This window comes from Canis lupus, chromosome 3 (genome assembly GCF_011100685.1).
Source record: "Canis lupus familiaris isolate Mischka breed German Shepherd chromosome 3, alternate assembly UU_Cfam_GSD_1.0, whole genome shotgun sequence".
Classification (NCBI taxonomy): Eukaryota; Metazoa; Chordata; class Mammalia; order Carnivora; family Canidae; genus Canis; species Canis lupus.
The window spans coordinates 12804277-12826505 of record NC_049224.1 but is presented as its reverse complement, the minus strand read 5'-3'; the positions used below and the strand labels follow the sequence as shown (position 1 = coordinate 12826505).

Sequence of the window (22229 nt, the reverse complement as noted above, 5' to 3'; positions counted from 1 at the left end):
CCACCTATGGGTTAGATATGTGAGTTGAACGTGTTTAACCAGATGCTATACTTGTGAAAATATAAAGCTCATTTATGCTTGTAATCGATAATACATAATTAAATATTATAGGGTTTTCCCCCTAAACTTCAAGATTTCTAGTATTGATCCTAATGAAGAATTTTCTTACATAGATTAATTACTTCGTTCATTTGTGTGTCCAATATATAATTCTTTGCATGTTGCCTGTGGGCCAGGCACTGCTTATAGGAAAAAAGGATAAAGCAGTAAACAAAACAACTATGTGTCTTACCTTCAGGGAACTTACATGTATTTATTATCAACTTTCATACATTTGTACAGTAAATACACTAAAATCAAAACAATGCAGACTATAATTTAATTGCTTAGTCTTTGTTTTGTGATTCAACTGGCACTTGGGATATTTAAGCACGTATAGGGGAAATAACGCAAGTGTTAGGATCATAGGTTTAAATTCCATCTTCACAATGGCTAGTCATGTCACCTTGTGCAAGTTACTTAACCTTTCCAAGCTTTATTTCCACTTTTTAAAAATGGAACTATCTCACTAGGTAGCTTTGACAGTTAAATATGATTGTAGATTCTCCTATATGGTCACTACATGATAAATGCAAATTTCCTGCCCCATCCTCTGTTGCAGTTTTTCTGAGCCATCAAAAGGAATATCAGTTATTATTGATCTAACAATATTGGAATTAAAAACCATAGACCAAATTAGAATCAAACCTAGTTAATATTCTACAGGGCAATAAAACCCCAAAACCTTATCAGGTTTACAAATTATAAATTATAAAATGACCGAACCCAATCAATTGTGCTAAATTAAATTTTCTAGACCCAGAGAATCAGATGACTCTCAGTCCTGTTAGAAAATACACTTTAATGTGATATTAAAGCAGTAAGAAACCAAGTTTTATTTTTAAAAAAATCACATAGCACCAATATAGGTTATTCAATTCTAGAATTCCGTATAAACCAACACTTTGATATGTCAGAAATCATTGATTCTACAAAGTTGCTATTTTAGTCCCTGAGTAAGTTAAAATTTTATGATTATTCTCCTTGCTAACATTTTATTATCAATAAGGGAAAAAAAACCCACGGGGCACCTGGGTGACTCAGTCGGTTAAGCGTCTGACTCTTGATTTCAGCTCCGGTCATGATCTCCAGGTTCTGAGATCCAGCCCTGTGTAGGGTTCCCTGCTTGGAGGGGAGTCTGTTTGTCTGCTTTTCCCTCTGCCCCTCCCACCACTGCTCTCTCTTTCTAAAATAAATAAATAAATCTTAAAAAAAAAAACCCACAAATAATTTGCAAAGCAAAATTACATAAAATATTTTTATAAAAATTTGACAGAAATAAAGGTTTAACACACTACTGAAAATAACTCAGGGGTGATTCTGTTATAGCAGTTTAAAACTGTAATAAGAAAAAAGGGTTTTTGTTTCATAGGGCTTTTTTCTTCACTTTGTTCTTCATACTACAGCATTCCATCAGATGTTTTGGAGATTGTGTATTCCATCGGTGCTCAGACAACAGTGGGATAGAATTACCTTTTAGAGCAATATGGGCTGTCAGTGTCAGGTGCTGAAAAAAACAAAATTCTGTATGCATTGTCAACCAGCAAACATCAGGAAAAGTTAATAAAGTAAGTGCATAAACTTAACTAACTTGTTAAAAGTAAACTGATACAAATTCAATGAAGTAAAAAAAAAATTCAATGAAGTCACTAAAATATTGCCCTCCAACTTCAAAGGCATTAAAATAATTTAATCAAGATTTGATTTGCTTTGACTTTACTTCCAAAAAATACATATTGACAAAATGCAAATAGTGAAAACAGATATATTCCTAGTTATTAATCTGGTGACCAATACTGGACAAATGGCTACATTTTACATCAAAACTTTGGAGAAAAATGATCACAAGAATACATTCTTGTGTGTTAGATGTTTTACAAGATGCTAATTAAAGTACTTTGAAGTAATAAGTGAATGAAGTTACTGGCAGAAAAAAAATTGAAAGTTCAACTGGAACATTAAAAATGTTAGCCAGGAAGGAATTTGTTATGGATTTTAACAAATTATAATTTTATCATGCCTCTTTCTCTTCTATTCTTTTAATATATTAGTAGCCTGAGTTAATTTCCATTACATAGCACATACCATGACAAGTCAAATGGTCTTTATTTCTTCAGATTAATTGAACTAGGAATGGAAGGAGAAGTCATCAAGACTCAAGAGTTGGGCCTCCTTTTTCATGCGATCACCAGAAGTCCACAGGGGCAGCAATTAGCCTGGAATTTTTTGAGAGAAAATTGGACCCATCTCCTTAAAAAGTTGGTATTCATTTACATCCAATGTGTGCTCTTCCACCTAAATAGCTCCGTCGCCTGAAACCAAGTACAATGATGTGTCCCCCCCCCCCCCCAAGCATATAAATGATCCTAGTTCTACCCAAATAGTTTGAAAACTTAATGGCCCAAAATTACTCTGTCCAGGTGTGAGGGAGAGGAATGAGAAGTGAGTGGCAAAGAGATTTCGCTCACTCTGCACAGGCAAAGACCTGCTGGGAGCAAGCGTGTGATGAGTTAAATCCAGTCATCAGCCCCATCCAGCACGCTGAAACCACATATAGTGCATCAAACACATTTGGCTTGCTTTGTTAATGCAGTTTTGTTCTGGGGGAGAGTTTCAGGAATTTTGATGAGAGCTAACCCCCACCCTCAGGTCCCCTGTGGAAGTGGCCCAGTGGAGAGCTTAGAGGAACTGAAAGAAATCTGATCAAAAGTGTTTGGGGAGCACTCCCACCCCTTTTTAAAACTCAATCAGTTCTGAGTCTTTTCTCGGATTTCAACTCTTAGGAGAACCAGAGCTCACTCCAGCCTGCTCCTGGGCCTAAAGTATCCCCCAGAAGGAACCAATAATGGTTAGATTTCATTGGAAGGCACAGGATGGCATTGCTTTCTTTCACAACAAACCCCTGCTAAGGCACTCAGCTAGTCCTTATCCAGAACCAAAATGTCACTTACAAACTATTTGGAAAATATCCTGAATCTAAGAGCTGCACAGTCTGTTCTGTTTACCTTAGTGTCAGTATCTCTGATTTCCATCATTCCCAGTTCCTCTTCCCTCTCATTTGTTAGCCATGAAGGACTCAGAGCCTCCATAGCTTTGTGTAAGCAAAAAGAGCATTTTCACCCCTCTGCCAAGGCCTTGAAGGAGGTTTGAATTCTCATGGTATCAAACAGAAACAGCTTTAAAAAACATGTGTGTGTGTGTGTGTGTGTGTGTGTAAAATGAGCGTGTGTATGTTTCCTTAAGGATTACTGGAATCATTGGTTGGGTCGTTTGCATGACTATCAGTTCCCTCCCCTGAAATGATGAGACTTTTTCTGCAATGCCATAGATTTCCTTTGTCACTAGAAATGATCCTCCTGCCTGACCATGTGCACAGCCTGGATTTGGAATCATTTCTAAGATGTATCCATTCTCTGCTTTTCAGCACGAATCCCTTTGACTTATGGTATAAATTCTCTATATAAGACACTGGGGTGAAGGACTCACTCTGTGGCTACAAGTGAGAGTTCAACCAAATAGCATTGCCCCCCACCCCCACCAAAATACTGTGTATAAAGACAGTGGATTTCCAAAATGGGAGGCGAAGTGTGCAAGACAGTACATGAGAGTGCAAAGAGAACATATTACTACATATATTAGTTCTTATGCTATTAAATTTTCTATTTGACCTATAACAGTACATGCATATAATACATAAATAAAAATATGAATATTGGGAAGTTTGTGGACAAAAAAATCTTTACCAATGGAGTGCGTAATAAAAACATAAAGAATGCTGCTTTAAGCATAAACATATATTTAAACATAAACATTGCTGGATAAGCTAGTCACAGTTCCTAAAAAGGTTTTATCTACATTTTCATCTTATGGTCAAATTTGACACACTTTGGGACGTCTGGGTGGCTCAGCGGTTAAGCGTCTGCCTTCCGGCTCCGGGCATGATCCTGGAGTCCCAGGGTCGAGTCCCGCATCCGGCTCCTTGCATGGAGCCTGCTTCTCCCTCTGCCTGTGTCTCTGCCTTTCTCTCTCTCTGTGTGTGTCTCTCATGCATAAATAAATAAATAAATCTTAAAAAAAAAAAACCTTTAAAATAAATTTGATACACTTCATAGTTTTGGGATTTTCCTGAATAATTTATTCTTATGGTAATTAATATAATATATTGTAATGTACAAGCTTATTATCACTAGATTAATGTCATATATTTTAAAAACATATGGTATCATAAAGATAAGGCCAGTATTTCTACTACTTAAATCTGTGTGTTTCTCTTTTTATTTGCAGATTTGACTTGGGCTCACATGCTATGAGAATAATCATCTCTGGCACAACATCTCACTTTTCTTCCAAGGATGAGTTGCAAGAGGTTTGTGACTCTCTACTGCTAACAACCTAAAAATAAATGTTCAAATCGTAAAACTGAAAGCAAACCTAGATGTAATCTGGTTTAAAGTTCTTGTTTTATTAAAAGAAAATAAGTAGTTCATCCAGTGTCACATAGAAAGTAAATGGAAGGGACAGGGCTAGAATGTCTTAAAATACAGGTGTTCATAGCATTCAAAATGAAAATTACACTTAAGAGATGAGTCCTTGCTTATTTTTTGTTTCATAGTGTATTGTCACAGAAGTGACTATATTGAAGTTTGGGAGAGTACTTAAAGGTCTTTTTTTTTTTACCAAAACTACTGTTGTTGATAATTCTACTTATTTTTTTAAAGCATTCTAATGTTTTATATCTTCTTTCCAAAGTGAATCTGGAGTTATTTACCCTTTAAGGAAACTCAGAATTCTACAACTTAAATCCTGGCTCGCTACTTAACTGTATGACTTGGCTTGATCACTAAACATTTTTACTCACAGTCTGCTCACTTATAAGATAAGGATTTATCATTCTTGTCTTACATTATCTATTGTTTGAAGATAAAGTGAAAAAATAATTACACACACACACACACACACACACAAAAGAGGAAAAAAACCAACCATTCAAAGGTTGGCAGAGAAATGATTACTCTGGTGTTGGTATAATTTGCAAGCTGTTCTGAAACCCTTTGCAAGAGCAAGTATTTTATGAACCATGTCAGTAATTTTTTTCTTGCTTATTTTTCAGGTGAAACTCTTCTTTGAATCTCTTGAGGCCCAAGGATTACATCTGGATATTTTTCAAATTATTTTGGAAACCATATCCAAAAATATTAAGTGGCTGGAGAAGAATCTTCCCACTCTGAAGACTTGGCTACTGGTTAGTTCTTAAGTGGTCAGTAGAAAGAGCACTTTGGTTGTGGACATGAAGTCAACAAAGCTCAAGTCAAAGCTCTGGATATTTCGCCTAAGCCACCAAGCAGCCTCAAGAAACCAGCCAGCTCAACTGCCTACCCTCACGGCTGTCTCTAGCTGACAGATGTATGATGTTGAGGTCGGGGAAATCCACTTCAGTAGCCTATTTAAAAGTAAACTTCCTGAGTAATGGAGATATGTTGAAATGTGAATATAGATATATAGACATAGCTGTAATAGATTAGCCACACGGCACATTATCTACATTGCCTTACACCATGCTACTTTTTTTGCTTCTTTGATGCTTTTTCTAACCTGCTTAGTATCCTGGAGTTTGCCCAGCCAGTTTTACCTTCAAGGAAACATAGCCAATTCTTTTTTAAAAAATCTTTCATTTACATCCTTTCGTCTCCTCCTTTTCTTCCTCTTTCATCTCAGCCTGCATAGTTCATTTGATTTCTACCATTCATGGACAACCTGAATCAAATTATGAAGTATAAGGATCAGGAAAACAGAGAATTTGTCACCAAATCTCAGATTATTAGAAGCTAGGTGTCAGAGTTTATTAACAAAATCAGGAGGGCTACTTGGCTTGAACCTCACATTTATTTTTAATATTTTATTTATTTATTTGAGAGAGAACACAGGCAGGGAGGAGGGGCAGAGGGAGAAAGAGAAGCAGAACCCCTACTGAGCAGGGTGGGTTCAGTCCCCACTCTGGGGACCCTGGGATCATGGCTTGAGCCAAAGGCAGGTGCCTAATCAACTGAGCCGCCCAGGTGCCCCAAGCCTCACATTCTTAATGAGCCTCAAGTATAGCCTTCTGAGGTCATCTCCACGGGCAGCAAAATCTGTAGTCACAGAGGCTCAGGAGAGAACAATGATACCTCACCACTTTAAACCATACACTGTCACTTTTTAAAAAGATTTTATTTATTTATTTATGAGAAACAGATTGAGAGAGAGAGAGGCAGAGACATAGGCACAGGGAGAAGCAGGTTCCATGCAGGGAGCCCAATGTGGGACTGGATCCCGGGACTCCAGGATCACGTCCTGAGCTGAAGGGAGGCGCTCAGCCACTGAGCCACCCAGGCGTCCCTACACTCAAATTTTTAATCTTTTGAAAATTGCAAAATTAGTTGGTGTTGTGTATATTTCCAGTTAACTCAGGTTTAATGTAAATATTTAAATGAATCATCATACTTTATAATTCAGTTTTAGCATTTCTTTATATTTTTAAAGGAAACTTGACCTCTGAAACGTATTTCTAGATGCTTCTCTGAATTATTTTAATAAGGTATTTGGAATGAACAAAGAAACCACCACTCCAAATACAGGTTGTAAATTTAATAAATTCATGTACCCATGTATGAATCAGTATGAAGATATAAACATGTTCTAGAAAAATTTGAATCAATACACAGATGATTAACTTTTCTGGGCTATTAAGGGAAGCTGGGATGTTGGGGCAGAGGTGAGGTGGGAAGGGTATTGACTAGTCCATTTTGGAGTGATATCTTGAAGGTTTATAGATCTTTCTTTGGTGCCACAGTCAGAGAGAGGGTACAATTTGGATAGACCATGGGCATGACATTTTGTTAAGTTTTCAAACCATTTCTTGGAATCTTTGATGTATCCTTGGCTTTAGATTTGACTTGGTTGTGGTCCTACCACAGTCTGTGTAACGCATATATCCCTCTGCAATTATATGTACTTTCAAATAAAGAAACTGAAAAAGTAAAGAATGTCATTTTTCCACCAACATAATGTGTAAATTAAGCAGAAGAATGTGTATGAGTTTTGGTAGATCTGTTCTGTCATATTTATTTCCATAAACATGTAAAGTTCTTTCTTTTGTATAGTAAGTTATCCACCATAAATTTCCAAGTTTTTTATTCTCTTCCTTTTAGTTCTTTATTTATATACATTTGTACCTTTTCGCATCCTTAAGGATCGGGTAGAGAAGTAGAAGTTGTAGTAGAAGTAGCAGATTATTATTTGTGGTGAATGAACATGAGAAGTACTGTGCCAATATTGTTTTAACAAATAAGGAGGTTTTTTTTTTTTTTTTTAAAAAAAAGAAATGTATTCTACTTCGTGTGGTATTTCAAAACCTTTCTGGTAGATGACAAACCCCCAGCACCAACTCAGATTTGGCTAATGTTAGTTTTACTTCCTTTTGCCCCAAATGAGCAAACAAGCTATGAAAAAGTTATACAGAAGATTGTGAATGGATGATGGAGGGAGCAGACACAGTACTGTCCCTCACCGAATTCCCAGAGTCTTGGGAGGATTTTATGGTCTCCAAAGCCCACCCAGAATGAGAAATCTTCCATACCAGGGGGCCCAGAACCAATGTCTTGCTCTCTTTTAGGCTTCGTGTAGGGGTCAATGGGGACTTCAGCTCTCAGCAGTCCAACTTCACCACCATGATAGGAATTTCTCATCCTACGTCATGTCGTCCTACTTCTGCATTTCATTCCTTGCTATGTCATTGGGTCTATATGAGGTTCCACAGAATCAAATGATCATAGATCCTGATTTTCTGAGGGAAGTTCCTGTTTTTTTTTTGTTTTTTTTTGTTTTTTTTTGTTTTTTTTTTGTGAGTGGAGGAAGGATTTATTCCAGCCTAATTACAAGGGGAACCTCCAAATAGTCCTGGAGGTTAGTTTTCCAGTTGAACACTGATGTCTACCAAACACAAGGTTGTTTAAAATGGCCACATTTTTACTCTGCAAATTTACTTTGCTTATATTCACTATTGATCTTCTTTCTTCTATTTAACCATATATCACAATTTTTCATTTCAGCATGTAATGGTTTACAACCATTACATTTACAGACTTTTTTATTTTTTAATTATTTATTTATTTAGTTATTTATTTATTTATTTATTTATTTATTTATTTATTTATTTATTCAAGAAAGACACAGAGACATAGGCAGAGGGAGAAACAGGCTCCCTACAGGGAGCCCGATGTGGGACTTGATCCCAAACTCCGGGATCATGCTCTGAGCTTAGGGCAGACGCTCAACCGCTGACATTTACAGACTTTAAACCATTTATCTGTTATATTATCTGCTCCCAGAAGTCTTAATCTCATTCATCAAAGTGATAAGGTCTCTAAATCATAAGGAAGAAAGGGTGAAAAAAATATTATGAAAGACATAGGTTAGCTGGGTTGAAGCACATGCATGCTTTATGTAACCTAATATTTTAATAGATAGTGCCAGGTTACCTCCAACTTAAGTTTTCATTGTTTATTATTTTTCTAGTTCCTATTTTGTTATTCACTGTTGGTTATACCTGTAAGGGGGTGTTAGTTTACTTAAATAAAAATGATTTATTTATTTATTTGAGAGAGAGGGAGAGATATTGTGCAAGAGTTAGCAGGGGGAGGGGAAGGGGGAGAAAGAGAGAGAGAGAATCTTAAGCAGATTCCCCCCAACTCAGGACGGCCGATGGGGCCTTGATCCCATGACCCTGAGATCATGACTGGAACTGAACTCAAGAGTCAAATGCCTAACCTACTGAGCCACTTGGGCATCCCTAATTCACTTGCTTTTTACCCCTGTATCCTGCGCTTGTTGGTACCAAATGTTAATCTTTTATATCTGGTAACACTTTCCCTGGTAAAGTACAGCTCCCCCAGATATATCCATAGTTATGCCATTAGTTTCTTTTGATTGACATTTGCTTGATGTATTTTTCTCTGTCCCATTACTTTGAAATTTTCTGTATTTAGTCTCAGATGAGTCTTTTGTAAACGGGTTACACCTGAATTTTCTCTGCTATTCTGTTTCCCCACTTGGGCAAGCTCAGGCTCTCCCATCTGTCCTTCCCACTCTCAAAGGCAGAAAAAGTGAAGCTTCAGATGCCCTCCAGGTGAACATTGACTTCAGCCTTCTGCTTACCCCTCAGGGTTCCTGCCTTCCATTAGTTTTTGATCCAGGACTATTTCTTACTAGCTTTCCAGGTCATTGATACATTCAAACGATTAATTTTTTTAAATTTTTTTTATTTATTTATGATAGTCACAGAGAGAGAGAGAGAGAGAGAGAGAGAGGCAGAGACATAGGCAGAGGGAGAAGCAGGCTCCATGCACCGGGAGCCCGATGTGGGATTCGATCCCGGGTCTCCAGGATCGTGCCCTGGGCCAAAGGCAGGTGCTAAACCGCTGCGCCACCCAGGGATCCCTTAATTTTTTTTTAATTTTATGTTTTTAATTATTCTCAGTAAAAAGGTCAGTCAGGGTATTTAGTCTATGCATATTCCAAGAAGCAATAATTTATTTTCAACAATGTGCAAATGCCTAACACTTTTACATAAGAGCCTCCTTAGGATGGAAATTGGTTTTCAGTATTGACTGTGTAGTATTGATTTGTCATAAATAAAGTTATGGATGCCTAACATTGTATCAGGAAGTTAGGAGTATACACAGATCATTTGTTCAGGATTTAAATTGAGAAAAATTTCCAATATTCATAGGGAGAAATGGCTAGAAAGTATGAGAAATGTAGATCTGACAAAGTAAAAAGAATTTCTGTGTCTCAATCACCTCTGCAAACTTTACTTCGCAATCCTAACTTCAAGATCTTTTGCTAATTTTTTCTCTTTTCTCCAAAAGTTTTCATCTTCTACTACGTTCCCAGATGAAGTCAGGAAGCCAGTTTTTTATTCTCAGTACACGATTAATTAATTCTTACTGTTGGGTATTTACACATATAATTTCCCACACTTCTTTTTTAAAAATTTTATTTATTTATTCATGAGAGACACAGAGAGAGAGAGGCAGAGACATAGGCAGAGGGAGAAGCAGGCTCCATGCCGGGAGCTTGATGTGGGACTCGATCTCGGGTCTCCAGGATCACACCCTGGGCAGAAGGCAGGTGCTAAACCACTGAGCCACCCAGGTGTCCCCAATTTCCCACACTTCAAAGTTCATACCTCACCTCTGTTGAATTATGCCATCTTTCTTTTTCTTTCTTTCTTCTTTCTTTCTTTCTTTCTTTCTTTCTTTCTTTCTTTCTTTCTTTCTTTCTTTCTTTCTTCTTTCTTCTTTTTCTTTCTTTCTTTCTATATGTCATTTCAGGTTCATGCTTCTGCAAGGAATCCACCTGACAGGTCTCTGCAGTCATCCAAACAACACTTGTTATAATTACAAACCCCATTTTAAAGTAGGCAGAGTAAATTGTCTATGAAAAGACTTAATGACTACAAAGGACATTATTTCCTGGTTTTAAAACCATATCCCTCCTTAAAAACTGTTCTCTAGTAAACTGAGTTTGGAAATTCTAACTCATTTCTAATTATTTTGAGTTCGAGTTGGGAAAAAGTTAGGTTTTACACTCTAAACACTCAAATACGGCAAGAGGCAGGGATGGGAGTTGGGGAACTTTTTCTGAAAGACAAATGAGTGTCTTTGCGGCCCAAGGCTATTAGTATCTACTTTTATTTTCTTTCTATTCATGCCTCTAGATGTAGGCCCAAAGACTAGCAGTAGGAATTTTAGAAGGATAAACAAGAGCTTTTTAAGCTGGTAAGAGGTAAACAGGTCTAGAGACTCAAGCTAATAAAGATCAAAGACAAGATCTGATCTGAATCAACTTGCACAATTCGTGTGAACCAGATAAAGCCCATAGGAGTCAGACCCTGTGTCCTGGGCAAGTTAATTCAACTCACACTCAAGGACTACATTAGGGTCACTTAAGCAATGGTGAATACGTTGTTGGTTAATGAGAGAAACTGTATAGCTTTTCAAGGTTTAATCTTATTCTAACTTGTGCCTTATCTATAGGCAACAGTTATGACACTCCTGATCAAAGCACTGTTTTGTTTTATTTTACTTTATTATTTTTTCAAAGCACTGTTTAAAAAACAATGTTCTGTATTCTAGAAAAACCATTACCTAGTAGAAAAAGCATTTTAGGGCAGCCCAGGTGGCTCAGCAGTTTAGCGCTGCTTTCAGCCCAGGGAGTGACCCTGGAGACCAGGGATCGAGTCCCACGTCGGGCTCCCTGCATGGAGCCTGCTTCTCCCTCTGCCTGTGTCTCTGCCTCTCTTTCTCTCTGTATCTCCCATGAATAAATAAAATAAAACCACTAAAAAAAAAAAAAAAGAAAGAAAAAGCATTTTATTCTCCTAATTTAGATAACTGTTTCTCTGGGCAGCCTAGCTGTTTGGATTTTAAGGCCAAGGGGAATATACTTATTATTTCCTTCATCTCACTGAGGACTTAGATAGAAATAACACCTGCAGTGTTGGACTTGCAAGTCTAGATCTAAAAAATGCTACCTAAAAAAAGGAAACCTCATAGCCTATTCTTCAAAATACATCTTCTCATTCAGTTGCCTCTTCTTCTAGAATTTCACCACTATAGATTCATTCCTTTGGGCTAATATAAGTTAAAGTATTCAATTGTAACTCATTAGTCATGCTTTAGTGTTACTTTTTAATTTTTTTAAAGATGAATACTTATTTCTTTATAGCTAGCTGAGAAAAGAGCCCTAAGGAGAGAGAGAAACCTGGAGCTGGGAGAGGGGATTGGGAATGGGTGGGTTCTGGGACAAGGGCAACACTCTAGAAAATACTGGTTTGGTGGGAGGCTCTGGAAGGCAGTGTCTGTCACTTACTCAAGTGTGTTATTTACAGATGGCATTTGATAAATATTTGTTGACTGTGGGAAGCAGCATCTAGAATTGAGGAAGGAAAATATAAAATGGGACCTAGCAGAACTCAGAGACCTCTACTTGTCAACTCTGCCCCAGACTGGTCCTGCTAGTACATATGTATACTTCCGTGTCATGTGTTGTGCATTATGCATGTATCCTGGGTGCTTGTCCGGACCGGCCCAACGTATTGCAAGCATCTTAAAAGCAAAACTGTACCTCCCGCTTTGTTTTTCTCAGTTCTCTTTGGTGTTCCGGGCACCGTGGGTATCCCACAATGTTTCTGACCGACAGTCTGTGCTGGCAGCTATCAGCCAAAGGGAGGAAGAAAGCATCTGAGTCATCCCGGAGTCAGCCAAGAATCACAGTCAAGTATAATTTTCTTCATAAATATTACAGTACCTTCTCATGCTCAAAAACAAACAAAAAACCCGAAGGACACATTTAATGGGAAGGAAATCTTAGGCTCTGGTTTAGCACAGCTGCTAGAAATAAAGGAGAAGGAAAACTGAAACAGAATCTTTAGGAGTGTAAATATCTCCCTAGAAAGAGCAGGTCAATCAAAAGTTCCAACTAGAGATAATTTCTAAAAATAACATGTATATCTTTTGACTTTTATAGAGGAAGGCCCATAATTGGTTTTCATAGCCTGAAGCAGGGCCCACTGTCCCTGATGCCTCCCTAGCCTGGGTAGGGCCCAACTGATTGCAGGGCTTAAATACCAGTATCAAGAACTCCGTTTTCTCAGGACATTATTATTTTAAATTATTGGGTTGGAATAAATCAGCATCATACAAATTTGTTTGCTCTCACATTATACTTTGCAAATCTAGACTTTTTTTTTTTTTTTGCATGTAATATACATGGTACTAAAATGTCAGAGTTCACATCTAACGGTAATAGCAAATACAACCTTAGTGCTGATTTCGTGCCAGTCTCTGTTTAAAGCACCTTCGGTGTGTTATTTTATCTTATTCTTATAATAATCCTAAGAGGGTGGTAGTACTTGTCTCCTCAGTTTACAAAGGTGAAAATGAAGCCCAGGGAGATTAAGCAACTTGCTCCAGTCGCAGAGGCACAGGTTTTTAGGATACTCATAGAGTGTGCCAATCAACAGTCAATCTTAGAACATTTTTACCCAAACAAGGATCCCCCATACTATGAGCAGTCGCTTCCCTTCCTCCCTCCCTACAGTCTTAGGCAAACACTAATCTTTCTCTATCATTTTGCCTAGCCTGAACTTTCCATATAAATGGAATAATACAATGTATGGTTTTCTGTAACTGGCTTCTCTGATGAACACTTTTTGGCTATTATGAATAATGCTGCTATGAACATTCATGCACAAGTTTTTGTATAGATATAAATTTTCAATTATTTTGGCTATATAGCTAAGAGTGAAATTGCTGGATCATTTGTTAATTCTATGATAGTTTTTTGGGGAACTGCCAGACTATTTTCCAACACAACTGTACCATTTTATATTCCCACCAGCAGTGTATGAACATTCCAATTTGTCTAGATCTTCACCAACATTCATTATGTCTACCTTTTTGATTCTAGCCATCCTATGCCTGAGCCTAGCCATACTGCAAAGTGGCTTCTCACTGCAGTTTTGATTTGCATTTGCCTTATGGCTAATGATATGTACCATCTTTTCTTTTTATTTTTTTTTTAAGATTTTATTTATTTATTCATGAGAGACACAGAACTAGAGGCAGAGACACAGGCAGAGGGAGGAGAAGCAGGCTCCATGCAAGGAGTCCAATGCGGGACTCGATCCCGGAAATCTGGGATCAGGCCCTGAGCCAAAGGCAGATGCTCAACCGCTGAGCCACCCAGGTGTCCCTGTACCATCTTTTCATGTGTTTATTAAGTCAGGTGTATGTCTTCTTTGGAGAAATGTCTATTTGGATTTTTTGCTCTTTTTTAATTGATTTATTTGTCTTTTATTATTGAGTTGTAAGAGTTCTTTATATATTCTAGATATGTCTCTTGTGAGGTAGATGACTTGCAGATATTTTGTCTCATTCTGTGGGTTGTCTTTTCACTTCTTGATGCTATCCTTTGAGGTCAAATCTTTCTTGATACTTATCTTCAACTTTCTTTCTGTTAGAAGCTGTTACAATGAGTTGAATAGTGAAACCCCCCACCAAAGTTCACATGTTGAAGTCATAACACTCACGACCTCAGGATGGGACTTTATTGGAAATGAGGTCATTGCAGATGTAATTTGTTATGATGACATCATACCCTGATCTAACATGACTAGTTCCTTTATTAAAAGGGAAAATATGGACACAGGAGGGTACACAAGGAGAATGCCGTCTGAAGACTTGGAGTTATACTGCCATCAGCCAGGGAAGCCAGGATAGAGCCTGGAACATATCTTTCCCAGGAGCCTTCAGAGAGAACATGGCCCTGCTGACTCCTTGATCTTGGGCTTCTAGCCTCCAGAACCATGAGGGAATAAATTTCTGTTGTTTAGCCTACCAAATTGTGATACTTTTTTACAGGAGCCTTTGCAACCTAATATAAATGCTTAATTTATTTTTTTCATTTTAGCAGTTATTTCCAGATCAGAATTTGAAGTTTAATAATATACCATTTCCTGATTTGGAAGCCTAATGGCATTGACCAATTCCATGAAAAATTACATTAAATTTGGGCTCTATCTTTACTATTCTGTTGACAAGTACCTTAGGGTTTAAAGAAATTATTATCAAAACATTATTAAAATATTTTGGTGTTTATAACCTTCAGTGGACATTTAGGTGGCCTACTTGACATTTCAGTTGCTTAACCCCCACTTTTCCCTACTGAATAATAAAAATGATTTTACCCAGTCCCTCTTACTTCCTCCTGTGAAACAGGGAAGTGATCTTAAACTCAGTACTCCTAAACTCTGCTTTAAGAAACCACCCATAATAACACTGTTTTTATTTCCAGTGATTGGTTTAGAAATGTATAAAATTCAGTTTTGGCAACCCAGGAAGAATTCTTTTGGGGGGTTTTTGAGAAAAGTTTCCTTGCTCTTGAGAAAGAGACACCAAAGAAAAGGTTCCTTCTCTCTTGTCTGATGCAGCCCATGTCCTGTCCACAGGACGCTCAGTCTTTTGGAGAACTGCTCACAGAGCGGACAGAGTGAGAAGCTGGGTTCTTGGTGAGGTTGCGAGCTGTGACTAAAGACTGTCTTATCTCTGCACTTATGTGAGATGATAATTTTCCTTAATGTTTATGCTGATTTGATTCAGCATTTTGGTTTTTGTAGGCCAAAGCATCTAAACTAGTATATAACTGTTCCTTTCTAATAATCTTTCAGTTTACTTAGCTGAAACTTTTTGCTAATGTCTAAGCTCTATAAGAACTCTGTTGGATAATTATATTGCTTTCCTTAGTGCTCTAAATATTTATTAATTTGTGATAGCTTCAAACATCACTAATTGGTGCAGAGCATGTGTGCTGCAAATAGGTTACATTTAATGAGATATTGACTCCTCTGGTCCTTGGGTAGAGTCTGGAGTAGCTATAAATCTCATGGTAGTCATCTTTGTCCTGGAAGCAAGCAGCGCCCTCCATTTATTGAAGAGTGCTGAATAAATATCATTTTCCGATGTGTATACTGAATTAATATATCGTTTAGCTTAATTTCAAAATAATTAGAGAAGATATTTAATAATGTTAAACCTAAAGTTCACATAGAATATCAGTAAACTAAATTGGAATATCAATTAAATAATTAATGGAACAGTCTTCTAGTAGCCTGAAGTTGGCTATATTTCTCTTTACTACATATCCCTTTAATGTGTTATTGTCATTGGCCCTAAATTCCCTGTGGGAGTAGGGAAGGAATAGCAAACTCAAGAGCACTCGTTTAGAACACAGACCACCTGAATTCCAGTCTGTGTGTGCCACCGGACTGGGAGTAACTCCTCTAACCTCTCCAGAATTCAACTTATCCATTAACATGAGACTTGGATTAGTTGATCCATGGCAGACCAAGTGCTTTATTTTGATGGGAAAAACAAAAAAAGTTTCTTTATTCATTGTTTAGCAAATTTGCTGCTTATTTATAAATAAATGCTGTTAGTTACTCAGGGATCTTACATTTTTTTCCTTTGTTATGTTATTTATACTATATTTAGTCCTCTAATTTTTTGGTTTTCTAATGTTAAGTGGTAGACAGCAAGGATCTTGAAAATAATAGGTGGGTATAGCAGATAATGTCATACTACCTCCTCTGATAATGAATATTAACTTAATAATAATTTAAAGTATTATATCCTGGGCACCTGGGTGGCTCAGTTGGTTGGGCATCTGCCTTCAGCTTGGATCATAATGCCCCATCCTGGAATTGAGTCCAGGGTAGGGCTCCCTGCTTTGCGGGGAGCCTGCTTCTTCCTTCCCCTCTCCCTGACACTCCCCCTGCTTGTGCTCTCCCTCTGCCAAATAAATAAATAAAATCTTTAAAGTATTATATTCTTGGGCAGCCCAGGTGGCTCAGCGGTTTAGAGCCGCCTTCAGCCCAAGGCCTGATCCTGGAGACCTGGGATCAAGTCCCACGTCGGGGTCCCTGCATGGAGCCTGCTTCTCCCTCTGCCTCTCTCTCTCTCCCTCTCTCTCTCTCTACTGTGTCTCTCATGAATAAATAAATAAAATCTTTAAAAAAATAAAGTATTATATTCTTAAACTGAAGATGAAACTCTGTGTAGGAGAATAAGAGGAAGTTAAAGACTGAAACATAATCAGTAGCAAATTTATGAAATCCTGTTCCCTCAAAGAGTCTTCATGAAGTCAAACGTAAAATGGCATGCAAACAAAACCAAAATACCCACAAGGACATCCCAGAATAAAGCAAAACAGAATTTATTATTATTCTTTTGAAGGTAGGTGGGATTCTAAAACATTTTGGTTGCTTACTCATTTTACCTCCATTACAAAATCACAAGTCCTTAAATGTCCTTCGTGTGCGTGTGTGTGTGTGTGTGTGTGCGCGCACATGTACGAATGGGAGGAACAAGAGGCAAGAGGTTAGCAAAGAAGATAAAGAAGTTACTTATCTCTTTCTCAAAGAAATCTCAGAAAGACAGGATGACCCACCTATATTTGCTACTGCAATGGTGAAGCATTGTTACCACAAGTCTGGAAAACTGAAGTATTTAAGACAAAACACAAGATAACGTGTTTCACACCTAAAAGCATGATAGACTCTAGCTTACAGGTAAGGTGAGGTGAGGAGATTTAACACGTAGAGTTTTAAATATCTCTGATCCTAAGTGCTTTGGCTGCAAAAATAACTTCAAAGGAACATGACATGACCTAAAGTATAGGGACGAGTCTCTTATCTGAGCAATAGAAGATGTGGAGTTCTTTTATCAAAATCCATCCCTGCACGTTCTATATGATATCTGAACACACATGGCACCAACCTGGGGGTTCACTTCCTGTTCGGGGTTCTGAAGTGCCTGGGCCAGGAGGGGAGCCTAAGGGCTCTGGTTATTTAACACAGTGGGGAGAGAGCAGCTTTGAGGTATCATAGGATACAGACATCTTATCTGGAATCATCACAAACACACTACTGTTTCTGGCAGAGTTTTTCAACACTGCAAACGAACTAGAATTCTCCATACCATTGTATCTGTTCACATACGTGTTCATAAATGATTTATTACATACTTACCTTGGGTTGGGATACAGCCCTTAAAAAGGCAATGACCCTGCCTTCATGGAACTTGCATTCTTGAGAGGCAGATCGCTAATAATGAAACAACAAACAGAAGCATTGGTTCAGAGAGTGATGAATGCCGTGAAGACTATAAAGCGGGGCCCAGTCTTTAGAGAGGAGACTGTGGCTATTTTCCACTGTGTGGTCAGGAAAGGCTGTCTGTAGAGGGGACATTGGAGCCGAGACCTAAAGGACGCGAAGATGCCGGCAAGCAAAGTACCAGGCAAAGGACTCCTCCTTGGGCAAGGACCGTGCAAGAGGACTGTGGCCAGGGCTGGGTAGAGCTTGCGGACTCCCAGGGACCGCGGGGAGGCCTCTGCGGCCCAGGCGTCGTTATAGCACGTGGACGTGAGGTTCCAGAGCTGGACCAGGAGTTTCGCGTTTCTGGTCCTGCCATTGGTATCCACCGGAGGTCCTAAAGCTGGACTGAAAAGTAGGTGGCTTAGTACAGTGGACATTTAAAAGTGCAACATGGCAGTCCGATTTCGCTTCTTTTGAGACCCAATTTCTAATTCTGCACGGGTCAAACGACACCCCAGCCCAAGCTGTTTGCAGTCGCCGCCGGATTGCTTGCACCCGGCGTCCCGTGCTGACAGCCTCGGAGGAGGAGTGTGACAGTTGGCAGGCGCAGGGAGGCTCGCCCGAGCCAAGTCGCTGCAGGGGCCGGGGCTGCGGGAGGGGAGGGGGAGGCGGCTGTGGCTGCGCTGGGGGCGGGGGGGCACGGCTTCCCCTGCGAGCCGGGCGGCGGCGCCCACTTGGACCCGGGGGTAAGGAGGCGGGCCCCCTACGAAGCCGGGGCTCCTGGGGCCCCGGGTTGTTCCATCCCGAGGGTTCGCCGGCTAACGCCTAGATTTGACATTGAAGACAATGCTGGCTCGGGGTCGGTGGCAGCGGCGCGAGCAGCCGAGGCGGGAGCGACTTAGGGCGTTTGCGCTTCTCCCCGCTTGCTCCGCCCGGCCGGGCCGCGAGCCCCTGCGGCTGCACCCACCCGCGCCCGGGCGCTGATTTAAAGCCCAGCTCCGCAGGCCTGCAGCTCAGACACTGCGGCGCCCGCACCGCCCGGCGAATCCAGCTCCGGGTTTTGGGGCCCGCCTGCGCGGAGAGGCGCGCCCACCCCCCCCCCGCGTGCTGACCCCCGGGCTCCGCGGGCTCCGCGCAGGTCCCCGCGCCGTCGCGTCTGTGTCCCGGCCGGCGACCGCGGGGCACCGCTCCGGGGAGGGGCGGGCGGCCCTCCCGACATGACCCGCAGCACCTGCTCCCTCGGGCCTCCTCGGCGGAGCGAGCCACCCGGAGCCCGTCTCCGCCGGGAAAGCGAAGCCTCGAAGTCTGGGCAGCGACCTTGGCCCGCGGGCGCCCGCCCCGCCTCCAGGTGCGGCCTCGGGGCGCCGCCCGGCCGTCGGGACAGCCGCGCGCTCTCTGCAGCCACCGCCCCGATTTAAGGCTCGGCGGGACAGTTCTCTCGGTCTTGTGCGCCTCTGTGTTTGCTTAGTGTCTGTCTCCGGGATGCCCCCCTCCCCGCACGGGGCAATGGTCGTTGTTTTTTTTGTGGGGGGCGCAGTGCCGAGCTCCCGGCGCCCAGGCCCCCGAGGCCGTCTCCTTGGCTGAGTGACTGACTACGGCCCCGGTCCTGCGGCCCCGCGGCGGCTGCGAGGCTCCCGGGGGCGGGGCTGCCGCAAGCCCCGCCCCCGTCAGGCCCCGCCCCCGTCAGGCCCCGCCCCCCGCCTGTCCCAGGCGCCGGCCCCCGGGGGCCGTGCGGTGTTTTCCCCTCCGGCCTCCCTCGCGCTCTCTCTGCGGCTGTTGCAAAAACCTGGAGCGGCGGAGCCTCAGAGCGGCGGAGCGGCGCCGCCCCTCGCGGCACCTCCCCGGCAGCCCTCGGCGGCCGCGCTGGGCATGCTCAGTCGGCAGCGCCGCTTCGGGGCTTGGAGGAGGAAGCCGGGGCGCCCGGGCGGCGAGGAGCGGCGGCGGCGGGCGGGGAGATGGATCCCTTTACTAACGGTGAGCGGGCGGCGGCGGGCGGCGGGCGGCGGGGCCGGGCGCCCCGGGGCGCGGAGGGCGGCTGGCCGCGGTGACACGCGGGGGCCGCGGCGGGGGCGGGGGCGGCAGGGGCGGCGGAGGCCCCCGGGCCCGGGGCTGGCTGCGGGTCGGGGCCGCCGGGCGCGGGCGCCGGGGCCGGGTGGGCGCGCCGCAAAGTTCGGGCGGCTTCCCGCGGCGGAGGGGAAAGTTGGCCTCCCGGGTTCGCCCCCGCGGAGGCGGCGCGCGCCGCGGCTCTAGGGCCGGGAGGGTCGGACCGCGGCCGCTGCCTGCAAACTTCTGCGGTGCAGGGAGCTGGGGTCCTTCGGCGGCGGCTGCTGCGGGGCGGGGTGGGGGGGACCCGCGCAGAGGAGGGATGCTGCTGGGTCCTGCGCTGCCGCGGAGCTGCCCGCCCGCCCCGGGCCCCTGCCGTGGGTCCCGGGGGAGGCCCCCCCACCCATCCATCCACGCATCCACCCATCCCTGCAGGGCGTTCCAGCTCCCTTTCGGGGGCTCCCGAGGAAGACCTCTTAAATACCAGGGGGTCCGTCATGCTGATCTCACAATGTGACTTGAGGCCAGAGCCGGAGCCTTGCAGGATGCCCTGCAAACAGCCCCAGCTCCTCACGGAGCGGACGCACACGGTGGATCCCACCCCGGGCAAAACCCATGGCTTTGCTTTGGCCCCCCACCCCCCAAGTGCTAGAGTCACAATACAGGGGTGAGATGTCTTCACCGTTTTTGTTTTTGTTTTTGTTTTGGTGGACTTGGAGTATATGGGGTTTCCTTTTGGGGGACCAGAAAGTAGGAAGGATGCCGGCGAGGGAGAATTGACCCTAAAAATTAAGACGATTCAGTCTGTGGCTGACATGTGTTTTTCTTGCGGGTGGTGGTTGGTTGCTCCAGGTGGACAGTTTGTCGCATTAGTAGATGCGAACGCCTACTCCTGTTTAGGGTCGGTGGCCACCCCAGAGGTAGAGGCATTGTCCACTGGACATCCCAGGCCCTAGCCGGACTTTCCGTAAGCCTGTTCCATACATGGGACTGCGAATTATCCTAATCTCCCTGTCCCTAGTTCAGGGTGCTTTCTTCTACTGCCATCTTCCTGTCTGCACTGTCTCATTAGGCTCAACGGTGGCAACTTTAATTCTGCATTTTCTTTCTCAATCAGGTTCTTTTATTAAATTATTTTTTAGAGATTTTATTTATTTATTCATGAGAGACAGAGAGAGAGAGAGAGAGAAGCAGAGAAACAGGCAGAGGGAGAAGCAGGCTCCATGCAGGGAGCCCGACCTGGGACTGGATCCTGGGACTCCAGGGTCAGGCCCTGGGCTGAAGGCGGCACCCAACAGCTGAGCCACCCAGGGATGGATCCCTCAGTCAAGTTCTGTTTGTAATAACTAAGGCTCTAAGAATAGTCAGGTAAAGTCACTAAGAGAATTAAGGAATACTGGAACCAGAAGTAAACTTAGAGAGCATCCAGTATTTTAGTGTCAAATACGTTTCATATAAATCATTATGTCCTTTCAAATTAATATTCCAAGCCTTTTTCTTTGTCTGAGATAGAATATTTGGAGCTTCCATGTTCACAGGACTTTTTAAATGTGAACTTTCGACTTAAAAAAAAAATTCCCTCGCAACAAGGCTGAGTCACCCATTTGGTCAAGACTGGTGCTAGCCGATTTGGTAGACCCGTGCCTATAGAATTAAAGTACATTCTCACATCTTCCAACTGGAGTCTTTTCTCCCCTCTTAAAATATGGTCCTCTGTATGTGAATATTTGCAAATCGTCACATTGGCGAGGGCAGTGGAAAAGCCCCAGAGAAGTGAACAAAGACAGACAAACGCTTCAGCGTCTATGTAGGAAATTGGTTTTTTAATCCTTTTCCTATCTTCCAGATTTTCACAATCTGCTGGAGAACAGTTTGACAGTGCATTTTAGTTAATGTGTTAATCACTCCTTGAAGGCTTATCTAAGTGTCCTTTAAAAGGAAATAGAAACTACAACACCTAAAGTCAGCCAAAAATTAGCTCCTAGCAGTTTGAGGTGCTTTTCTGGGTTAAGATGGACTGTTTATTTATTTCAAAAGTTTTGAAGGATAGCTGTAGAATTTTTATAGTGTCTTTAAATGGGACTTGTTTAAGCATGTTTATCTTTGTACTTAATTCTGTTGGGTACAGAGGATATCTACATCTAATTCTTCTCCTTTAGGTCTGGGGGTTTTGGTGCAGAGTATTTTCTTATGCAGAGAATTTAAAATTATAGGATTTATCAAGCTTGATATTGGCTTTTGCACATTCACTCTCTTCTAATAAAATCTTCACCACTTATACTGTCTCATATATATCTCTGCTTATAGGAGAGGTGTGAGAGCTTAACAAACTAGTTTTGGCAATTCAGAACCACTTATCTTTTAATTAAAATGTTGTCAATAGTTTCATCCTCTG

The 22229-nt window shown here is 42.1% G+C and overlaps 3 protein-coding genes across 8 annotated transcripts in view; 2 read left to right on the top strand and 1 right to left on the bottom strand.

Moving 5' to 3' along the window:
- Window positions 1-7118, top strand: part of ERAP2 (endoplasmic reticulum aminopeptidase 2) — a 39663-nt gene extending 32545 nt beyond the window's left edge. Inside the window, exons 16-19 of one of the 3 annotated variants that reach the window (XR_005356627.1) lie at window positions 1506-1667; window positions 2217-2357; window positions 4384-4465; window positions 5210-5297. Coding sequence is in view for 2 of the 3 variants with exons in the window: in XM_038532266.1 (XP_038388194.1) it covers window positions 2217-2357; window positions 4384-4465; window positions 5210-5353 (367 nt within the window). In the remaining variant the exon portion in view is untranslated. Of the gene's footprint in view, window positions 1-1505; window positions 1668-2216; window positions 2358-4383; window positions 4466-5209 lie in introns of all 3 variants that reach the window. The other 2 variants (XM_038532266.1, XM_038532267.1) reach the window with 2 other exon arrangements.
- Window positions 7119-9551: 2433 nt separating this feature from the next.
- On the bottom strand, window positions 9552-18827 carry LOC119876125 (protein SREK1IP1-like). Its single transcript, XM_038532265.1, has 4 exons — window positions 17991-18827; window positions 17726-17800; window positions 12265-12352; window positions 9552-10505 (listed from the first exon to the last, which is right to left on the bottom strand). The coding sequence occupies exons 1-4, from the start codon at window positions 18165-18167 to the stop codon at window positions 10312-10314; spliced, it is 534 nt and encodes a 177-aa protein (XP_038388193.1). The 5' UTR covers window positions 18168-18827; the 3' UTR covers window positions 9552-10311.
- Window positions 18828-19645: 818 nt separating this feature from the next.
- The window catches only part of LNPEP (leucyl and cystinyl aminopeptidase), a 98856-nt gene continuing 96272 nt past the window's right edge, over window positions 19646-22229 (top strand). For 2 of the 4 annotated variants that reach the window (XM_038532259.1, XM_038532256.1), the window contains exon 1: window positions 20404-20501. In XM_038532259.1, coding sequence (XP_038388187.1) covers window positions 20450-20501 — 52 coding nt within the window. In that variant the 5' untranslated portion in view covers window positions 20404-20449. Of the gene's footprint in view, window positions 19766-20403; window positions 20502-22229 lie in introns of those variants that run through there. The other 2 variants (XM_038532257.1, XM_038532258.1) reach the window with 2 other exon arrangements.

Bases quoted from the DNA above. Each gene is read 5' to 3' on its own strand.
- LOC119876125 (XM_038532265.1), bottom strand. From the start codon at position 18,167: ATGGCAGGACCAGAAACGCGAAACTCCTGGTCCAGCTCTGGAACCTCA. The intron at 12,353-17,725 runs GTAAGTATGTAA...TTTGGCTGATAG, and splicing joins GGGCTGTATCCCAACCCAAG to CTGCCAGCACAGACTGTCGG. The intron at 10,506-12,264 runs GTACAGTTTTGC...GGATGACTGCAG, and splicing joins TGAGAAAAACAAAGCGGGAG to AGACCTGTCAGGTGGATTCC.